Source organism: Vigna unguiculata, chromosome 2 (genome assembly GCF_004118075.2).
Source record: "Vigna unguiculata cultivar IT97K-499-35 chromosome 2, ASM411807v1, whole genome shotgun sequence".
Lineage (NCBI taxonomy): Eukaryota > Viridiplantae > Streptophyta > Magnoliopsida > Fabales > Fabaceae > Vigna > Vigna unguiculata.
The window spans coordinates 25401673-25411284 of record NC_040280.1 but is presented as its reverse complement, the minus strand read 5'-3'; the positions used below and the strand labels follow the sequence as shown (position 1 = coordinate 25411284).

Sequence of the window (9612 nt, the reverse complement as noted above, 5' to 3'; positions counted from 1 at the left end):
CAAGAAAATGATATTATAATTGGCTGCAAGTGTCAAGTGAGATTCATTAAACTATGTAACTGGACAGTATCTAAAAACTTGTATAGTAATTTGTCACAAGGAGACAGAATCTTTTATGTAAGACACAACAACAATTATTTTTAATTCGCAACTAACAAACCCGTTGCCACCCGTTGAGAATCCAAAAACCAATATGTCCGAACAACAATATTATGCAGCTCATACATTTACCGGTTACATCAATTCAGCACAAAACATTACAAAAAATAAAATTGCATGCTTATGTTTTTTCATAGCATATATTCTGAAAAACTTAATAGTTTTACTAATAAAAAATAAAATATGTCTTTATATTATATCAGAGTAGTAAAAGAAACCTGCATTGTTATAAGTGGTATGATTATTAACTGCAGCATATTATTGGTTGCATGGGACCAAGTGTCCTTCATAAATGAAATTTATAAATATGGGAAACTTTTCCACACACAAAACTGAGCACTGTAGCGACGTTTCCTTCTTCTGTAACGTCTCACTGTGGTGATATTTTATCAATTCCCTAGAGACAAATGAAAAAAAAAAAAAGAAAAAAAAAAGTGAGTTGTGAAATTATAGTAATATATATACTTTCACTAAACAAGGTCGTTTCAAGTCCTAGAAAGTTTCATTAACCCAGCTGTGCACAGTTGCACACCAAACCAAACCAAACCAAACCAACCCTTTAGTTAGTCCCTTGCAGTAGTGTCACCTTTGTTTAAACCACAACACTCTTTCTTCTTTCTTTCTTTCTCTCTGCACTTTTTTTTCTCTCTCGCCATTACTCTCTCTGACACCTGCACCTTCGTTTTCTGTGTTCAAAGTGATGAAAGAGGTGACGGTTGAAGCTGATGGAGGGCAGGGAGGAGCACAGGGCGTGCAAGAGGGTGGAAAGGGCACGGTGAGACCAGACATACACAACAGGGCCATGAAGATTTTAAGGGCAAGAGAACCTTATAATGGGTACGAGGAAGTGGGGGAGAAGCCCTCTGGGTTTGAAGTTATGGGATGGTACCTTTACGAGTTTTGCTTCTACTTTGTTCAAACTGTGCTTGTTCCTGTTGTGTTTCCTCTCATAATCAGTCAGCTACAGCGTCTCCCCACAGATTCGCTTCAGGAATGGGCCAAAAACCACCCAGCCAAGCACTGCACACAAAAGGAAATTCATCTGTGAGTCCACTTTTTCCTTCTCCTTCTCATTGTTTCCACCATTTCAAGTCTTTTCCTGTTCAAATGCCGTTTTTTAAGCCAAAAATTTGTTTTTTTCTTCTGTTGTCTCGATCTAGTCTAGTTTTGGTGTTTTGGGTGTTCATTTAACAAGTTTTTTGAAATGGTTGCTGTAGTGGCCATGGATTGTACATCAGGGTTATTTTTGTAGAAGAACAAGAAAAAAAAAGACTTTTTCTTTATTTTTTTATTTTAAAAACTTGGCAGCGTGATCAACTGAGCATAGGGTTCCATTTTTTTTAATTTTTTTAAAAAAATATAATTTTGAGCCGTTTGGTTCCACTATAGTTCACCATCATGAAAAGTCGTGTCCTTTGTGGCTTTCTTACAATTCTACTTTACTCTTACTCTACTCAAGAGTTAAGATTCCTTTTTCAAAGCACTTCATTACCCATCGGACATCAAACCTATTTATTAACTGTGTTGGCATGTCGACCTTTGGTGTACAACAAAAAACAACCTAAAGCCATGCCCTTGTATTCTTGGCCAAAACAAGAGAGAGAGAGTGAAAATAAAAATCCATGCTTTCCTCCTAGGGAGTATCAAAATGTTTGTCGGATTATCCCAAAAGTCATCAGTCACCTTTTAAACTTTTAAATATCCATGGTATTTATCCACAACGGTAAAATTAGGCATCATGCTATCTCCATTTGCTTAGCTTAATTATATTTTATTAACTTTTTAAAAAACACTATTAACACTAATCACTTTTTTACCTGAAAGATCTGTACTGTTCACTCACACATGACAAAATTTTCATCAAAGACAGTATTATTACATGAGAAAAGTGTTTAATATTGCGTAAAGGCTAAATCTTGCCTTTTAGGACCGTTGGGTGAAATTTTCGAAAGTTAAATTAAATTTAAATTAGGTTGTTTTTGGTAATGATATCCACTTTAACTACAATTAACAGTGCCGACAAACTGAAGTTGTTTCTATATCTTATCCATGCCTTTGTAATCTATTCATATCTACAGTTCCTTCCACTTAGAAATAGTAGTAACTGATTTTTATTTTCAATGTTCCCAAACCAAAATTGCTGTACACACTACAGGATTAAGACTGTGTACACATCAAATAAACAACAGAGACACTATTTACTGTGTATTTGCAATTGCATGTTCCCAAAGTTCCATTTAACAGTGAAGTGACAGCATTCCCATAAACAACAGGAAGGTTATATGTCCATGAACATTGTAGTTTGTGCCAACATATTAAGACAACATTTAAACCAATTATGCTATTGGTTAATTTAAAGAGTAAATAATTCATTCTACTAGCTAATTTAAGAGTACATTACACTGTTCTTTCCGTTACAGATTAGTATGTATACTAAGTTTGTTTCTGATATATCATTATATGATTTCTGACGGAGTGGTAGTTGATGCTAGACTATGAGAAGAACTATGACAGAAATTAAAGTTAAACATCTAACAAAAATGCAATGTGGTGGAATTGCAGGTATAGCAAACTCACAAATCACACCATAAGAACAAGTGGTGGATCAAATTTCTCCTCTTTGGAGTGGACATCGATTGCTTGGGCCACTGGTCTAGCTTTGGCTGCTCCAATTCTAGGGTTCATTTCCTTCCATCTTGATGGCCATTTCCCAAAGCTCATCACAGCAGCAGCCACCGGCATCGGAGTTTTCTTCTGTCTCCCTGCAGGCTTCTTCAAAGTCACTGCCATATTCGTTCCCTACATTGCAGGCATTGTTGCAGCCAGCACAGTTGCCAATGCTGCTCACACCCACCACCTCGGACTCATGATCCGTTGTTTCACAGGACCAACCCTCAAGAGAAGCCAATTCTCTCTCAGACAAGCAGTCTCCAGCAGACTCTCCCTCCACGCCACGGCGGCCGGATGCCTTGGCGCCGCCATAATCTCCTCCTTCACATACCACATGCTCCGGGAGCTCAACGACAACGACCGTGATGTGATGAGTCTTTGGGTTGTTTCAATCTTCAGTGGCCTGATATGGCTTGTGGGGGTGTTGCACATTGTCACATCCATCAGCAGAACCACCGATTCCATCTCTTTCTCCTCAAGGCTCCACCCTTTTTCCATCTTCAAGTACCCTCATGCCATTGGAGGCCTTGCAGGGGTTTTCCTCTCCTCATTCACCACCATGTCGATTTTCACTGGGGGAGTGATTTTCATAGTGGGACAACTCTGCATTAAGCCACTGCACTTGCTCTATTTCTGGCTAACTTACTTTCTTTTCCCTCTTGTTTCTCTGTCTCTGCTACAACCCTTGCTGCACGTGATCAAGATGAACTCTGTGAAAATGCAGATAGTGGGGTTCCTTCTGTCTCTCTTGTCATCTGGGTTTGGATTCTACTACGGTAACAGCCACTGGAAATGGGGTCACTTGGTGTTGTTTGGTGCAGTTCAGAGCACAGCAACAGGGATTCTGTATGCTTTTGGGAGGCTGTTGGTGTTGGACTGTGCTCCCTCGGGGAAAGAAGGTGCGTTCTCGATCTGGTATGCTTGGATGAGAGCTGCAGGGTTGTGCGTGGGGTTCACGGTGGGGTCGGTGGCGCCGGGGCGGATTAGGACTTCGTTCGGAGCTGCGTTTTGCACTGCCATTGCTGGAATCGTGGTGCTGCTATTCGGGAACATCAGTGACGTGGGAGGTGCTGTTGCTGCGGGGCATGTCAGAGAAGAATGTGAGAGAAGTTCTTCGAGTGTGGCTGGCTTGGATTCTAAAGAATCTGCACGCGTTTGAATAAGGAAAAGTGAGGAAGAAGAAGAATAGTGTTGTGTTGATGATTCTTTGCAAATGATGTTAGTGCATGCAAGAGTATAAGGTTTTTATTTTATGATTGATTTTAGATGTATTCTGGTAGTTAATTGCTGTTGTTGTGCATGCATGCATGATGTTTGGTCTCTGTTGAGGATTTGGGTGCTGATGGCATGTGTAACTGTGTTATAGTATTTTGTCATATTTGTCTCTCTTATACATCATTTCTGCATAGAACTCTTCTAACCTGCTTTTATGTCTAATTCTAGTTAGAGTTTCCAATTTTTAAAAGTTTCATTTTTTTTTTTTTAAATAGCGATTGGTTTTGATTGATATTACTAGCCATGTGCAATAGTTTTGGATCATATCGAAGAGGACAGAGTAAAATGGTTTAATCTTGTAATTAATGGCTCACATAACTTTTGGTGGTTTTTTCTATTTATTAAGTCTTTAAACTATAAATATTGTAATTGAGTTTGTGGTTTTCAATAGTTTCCATTATATTTGTAACTTCAAAAATAGTGCAATGTCTATAAAATATTTATTTTCAGACGCTGAAATTTATTGAGACCTACGAAATAATGTATATTTTTAAACGTTAAAATGTGAATTCCTGTTTTTTTTTTTTTTGTGTAAATAACAAAAAAACTTGTTAAACACAAACAACTTTTTTATTGTGGTATTAGAAAGTGAGTTCAGAATACACGACGGAAAGTATTATATTCTCTTAAAAAAAATTGCGTAAAGGAAACTTGTTTTACCATAAAAAAATGTTTATTTAATCCACATACTCCCTTATATTATTTTTAAAAATGATTATATAACGTTTTTTGTATTAAATTTCCATATTTTAAGAGAATCATACGTTAATTTGTTTGAAATAAATTTAGTAGAAGCGAAACTTTTTCCTTTGTGAATTTTAATCAATGACGGTGTGCTTTTTTGGGAGGTTTCTAACCTAAATATCAAAAGAATATTTCTTTCCACTAAGATTGGGAATTTAAGTAGTAATATGGGGGTACCAATAACAGACTCTACTTTGTACACAATGGGGAGCTAGGCAGCCCATAATTTTAGGCTTCACTAACAAGAAACAATTAAGCCCAAATTAGCCCAGATCTTCACCTCAAGGTTAAACAAAAAACTACAATTTAGAAAAAAAAAAATCCCCAAATTCGAAGGTGAAAAAAAGCACTTTCACAATCGCAGGTTTGGGTTCGATTGTGCAAGTGCAAAAACTGCAAATCAGTGAAGTCGCCATGCTTCGTTGTTTGACGAAACTTCGTTGTCTCGCCGTCCAATCACGTCAAATTCTACCACCGCCCTCTTCTCGCCGTCTCCTCCACCATTTGCCGCCGCAACCGCTTCACTCTGCTTCCACATTCCGCACTTCTTCTCCTCCCTCCTTAATTTTCTCTTCATGGCATCTCCACGCATCTCATCCTTCCCCTTCCGTAAGTCTTCGATTTTAACATCTAGACTTTGTCATTCCGATCGTGATTGTTATAGCAGTTTAATTTGTTCTGTATAGTTGGTTCAAGTGCGCCACGTGTCGTCCAGAGAACGAAAACTTAGAAGAAAACCGATGACTCCAACCATTTCCAAGGTTAAGAAAACCAAAATGAAATCTTATTCGTAAGTTTCCACTTCGTTACTCGCATAGGTTTTTGGTGTGTGTGTGTGTGTGAATTTTTCTTTTTTCTTTTGTTTGTGGGGAGCAAGTGATTTTACTATGGTCGGAGCAGGTCCTTAAAATCCAGATTCAGAACAATGAATGATGGGAACATCAGGCGCTGGAAGGAAGGCAAGCGACACAATGCTCATCTCAAGGTTCATTTTTTTTTTCCTTTCTGGATTTAATGAGGTTTTATGATATGTGATGATAACCCAATTTAGATAAACTTCTCAGTAAGTGTTTATAGGGGAAAGTTTAAAAAAAATGTAAAATGAATTGAACTTCTTTTATAAGTTATAACTAACTTCTTCCTGTATTCTCTAAAAGCTCAGCTGGATAAGGTATTATTGAGGAAGTTTAATTCATTTTTCTTCTTTTTGATTGTTGTTGGAATGTGAGTTTCTTGTTGGTGGTTCTCTTTAGAATCCTTGATAATTTCTGTTTGTTCCATCAGTGTGAATAGCCAAATAAATCATGTCATACTCATTCCCAATATGCCTTCTCAACATTTCATGAGGTGGAAATAAGTCACGGAAGTTGTTGACTTGTTCTTATTCACAGTGGACTGTTGCTGTCCTTTCTAAGCAAGGTTCATATAGCATTTGCAGTACATTACAGTGGCAAGTTTCTTTCAGAGACAAATTGCTTGAAAATTGAAATCATAATTGCCGTTTCTAGCCTAGTAGCTGGATTATGAATTGGATTACTTCATTTGCAGAAAATAGAGCAACATGTGTTTCCTTAGGATGTACAATTGTAAAATTTAGGGTGATGAGGCAATAATTATTGTCTGCTTGTAGATAAAGGTATTAACAAGCATTTGAAAAAAAGAAGTCAAAATACAGTATTTGGTGTCATTGAAATTTGTTGTGGGAGGCGAATTCAGCATGATTACTGGTTTATTGAAGAGAATTACACTCTTGAAGTTTTCCTTGTTTTGGGTTTTTGCGGTGATTGATGTTGTGATGGTGGTGTACAATGCATAACATGTTTCCCATTATGTCATCGTAGCTGTTGGGGCATGACCATTGCTGTGATATGGTTACTTGATAATTGACAAAAATACTTAAAATGTTTGTGGTTCATTGCATCTCTACAGTAGTATTTGTTGACTCCCTCATTAGCTGTCTGCTGTGAAAATAACATTGTAAGATGGTATGATATGATGTACAAAACACGAACATAATACATCTGTTTATAAATATATTGTGGTCAAGTTTTCTAGGGGGGACTCTACTGTATATTTGAAACTTTGAATTAGTATATGGTATTAAGAAAAAAAATTATAATCATAATGTCACAGAAAGCATTTTGCAGAAAAGTTTTTTTTTTTTTTTTTTGTGTAAAACTCAGCAAAGCAATCATCTATGAACCTTATCTCAATAACATTCCTTACAACGACAAAAAACTAGTTGTCCCAAGTCCTAACATTATAGTTATTAGTCTAATTAGTTGGGCTAAAAAAATTGAGTCGTTGGGCCAATACATAGATTTATAATATTTATTTTTTTATATTTCTTAAACAGGTTGTATAAATGTTAGAGATAATAAAAAATGTTTACATGTATGATTTTGTGGTTTTAAACTAATTTGCTCATTTTCAAAACAATGTATAGAAGTCAACTTTATTATTATATTCATATACAAAACTGTGGAAGTTTAAGATCATAAATGTGTACATAAGAACTGATGAGGTTAAAAAATCCTAGGAATCAAAAGGAGTATTTGTTATTTGCTAACTTGTAAATATACATCACCTCTAATATGTCCATTAAGCAATATATAAATATAAATTGATATTGAACTTATTTAGTTTTAACACATTCAATTCTTTTTTTGCATGGTTGATGTAAATTATGTACTATGTACATAAGTAACATTTTCTTGAAAATAAGGTTATAGAACAATTTGTTTGAATTTTGCCCTATTTACTGATGTGATTCTGGTTGGTTTAGACTATAGATCAATGAAAGTATGTATATGAAATAAAAGTCTAAACTGGGTTGAGTTACTTTCTTCCTCATTGATTAATAAATGTCAATGTGTAATTCAGAATTCACTGAACAAGCAATTCAAAGGCACAGTGGGGGCAACAAAAAGTACTGTTTTATATCTGAAATACGGAATTTATATTTAGTGAAGGCATCTGACCAGTGACCCCACAATTCATTCCATGTTGACATGTCCATACTTCTAGAATAAGAATACTAGTATAGCAACTGTTTTACCAAGGGTGAATTTCTTTCTCACTAGCTAAGATATAGAGCCAATGGGTGAATTACTAATTTTTATCCACGTTTGCTGGCTCATAAATGTCAATGGGAAAATTCAAAATACACTGGGAACAATTCAAAATGCACAGTTGCGACAACAAAATTACTTGTATCGTATGTATGTCTGAAATGCGGAATTTGTATCTGGAGTCAGAGTTATATACTGAAGACAAGGGATTGAGTTTGAGTTTTTAAAATCAATTACAAGATTACCGGGTTACCTGGAAAACAAAAAGGGGTACGGCAGGGAGGGAGGAACCAAACAGTCAACTATGCTTCTCCTAATTTTCTCTCATTCTACAGTATTATATGGATTTATCTCTACTCCTTAAAATTGATGAATTTCTGGTATCTTCTGCAGTCAAAGAAATCAAAACGTAGATTGAGGAAACCTGCTATTGTCCCAGCGGCTTATGCCAAAGTAATGAAGAAGCTCAATTTCGCTGCTTAGATATTGCAAGTTTTGCTGCTGGTTACAGCATGAAAGAGCATCGACCAGGTTTTGCATTTTTAACTCCAATCATTTGTTGACCTTCACATTTTAGAATCTGTAAAACGAGCAAATTGCGGAGCAGTTTGTTTGTTTGTTGTGGAACAGTTAGAATTGATGATATTTCGAAGTCATGCCTATTTAAAGTGGCATGTTTTAGTTGATAATGTATGCATTATTGTTAACATCCCAGTCGCTGATTAATCCTTTCATGTGATACATTCGATTTGCCTTCAGTTTGATAAAATATCGGATTCCTAGATAGATGTTGTAATAAGGGATTAGTTAAGAAAATCTCTATTCGTGTATATGAACGTCTGTTTCGGCTGAGAAAGGCTATTTCTTTTATATTAACATAAAGCAGAAACAAAATTGACATAATTTAGTTTAATGGACCAATATTTTTATTTTCAAAAAATAAATAAATAATTTTCAAATTCAGTTTTTTTTTTTTTGTCGTAAATAATACTGTATTCACTCTTAAAGTATACAAAGTTAATTTGCGCTTTCTAGCAATATATAGGGATAATTCGGATATTCTGTATAAAGAGATGTTTACCCCAAATGAATATTATGAAAAATGTTAGGTAATGAAACAACTATCTTTTTGACTGAGAAATAAAGCAATCTGATGTACTGGACGATGATTGAAGAGTGCATTTCGTAGGAGGATGTTTTAAAAAACTCATTTCGGAAGTTCTTATATAGGTTCCAGGGAGTTTGTTTCGAAAATTTTACACTGAAAAATTTGTTCAAAAATGCATTTTTTTTTATATCGAAAATTTTGTTATATAAAACTTATTTTAGAAATTTTGAAAAGTTTATTCCAAAATGTTTTTGAAATATGTAATACAAAAGTCACTTTTTAACAAAGGTTAATTGATCCTTTTGAAATTTGACAGGTAGTGAGGGTGCAGGAAGTAAAACCCGAAGCCTAAAATCATATGCCCATCGTAAGGTAAAACTAGACGATACAAAAATGACAGTTTCTTCTTGTACATTCATTAAATTTCCCTGCAGTCTACTGCAAAGAAAATTATTGATTTTATTGTATAATATAAAAGTTATTTTTAAAATAAAAAATAATTTTTGAATTGTGCAATTCAAAAATAAAAAATATTCTAGATTGTCAAATAACTTCTAAATTATGTAACCTAAAAATTATATTTTT

General features: G+C 35.1%; 2 protein-coding genes across 2 annotated transcripts; both read left to right on the top strand.

The window, feature by feature from the left end:
• Positions 1-644: 644 nt before the first annotated feature.
• On the top strand, positions 645-4235 carry LOC114173653. The gene is made up of 2 exons (XM_028058158.1): positions 645-1203; positions 2722-4235. Exons 1-2 carry the CDS (start codon positions 860-862, stop codon positions 3986-3988), a joined length of 1611 nt encoding a protein of 536 aa, XP_027913959.1. The 5' UTR covers positions 645-859; the 3' UTR covers positions 3989-4235.
• A 924-nt stretch (positions 4236-5159) lies between these two features.
• LOC114171756 lies at positions 5160-8701 on the top strand. Its single transcript, XM_028056621.1, has 4 exons — positions 5160-5457; positions 5535-5638; positions 5749-5833; positions 8313-8701. The coding sequence occupies exons 1-4, from the start codon at positions 5263-5265 to the stop codon at positions 8400-8402; spliced, it is 474 nt and encodes a 157-aa protein (XP_027912422.1). The 5' UTR covers positions 5160-5262; the 3' UTR covers positions 8403-8701.
• Positions 8702-9612: the final 911 nt, after the last annotated feature.

What these genes read in the sequence shown, in the direction of transcription:
- LOC114173653 (XM_028058158.1), top strand. Translation starts at nt 860, where the DNA reads ATGAAAGAGGTGACGGTTGAAGCTGATGGAGGGCAGGGAGGAGCACAG. An exon ending in ACACAAAAGGAAATTCATCT is followed by an intron (nt 1,204 to 2,721) that starts GTGAGTCCACTT and finishes GTGGAATTGCAG; the next exon opens with GTATAGCAAACTCACAAATC.
- LOC114171756 (XM_028056621.1), top strand. Translation starts at nt 5,263, where the DNA reads ATGCTTCGTTGTTTGACGAAACTTCGTTGTCTCGCCGTCCAATCACGT. An exon ending in CATCTCATCCTTCCCCTTCC is followed by an intron (nt 5,458 to 5,534) that starts GTAAGTCTTCGA and finishes TGTTCTGTATAG; the next exon opens with TTGGTTCAAGTGCGCCACGT. An exon ending in ACCAAAATGAAATCTTATTC is followed by an intron (nt 5,639 to 5,748) that starts GTAAGTTTCCAC and finishes TGGTCGGAGCAG; the next exon opens with GTCCTTAAAATCCAGATTCA.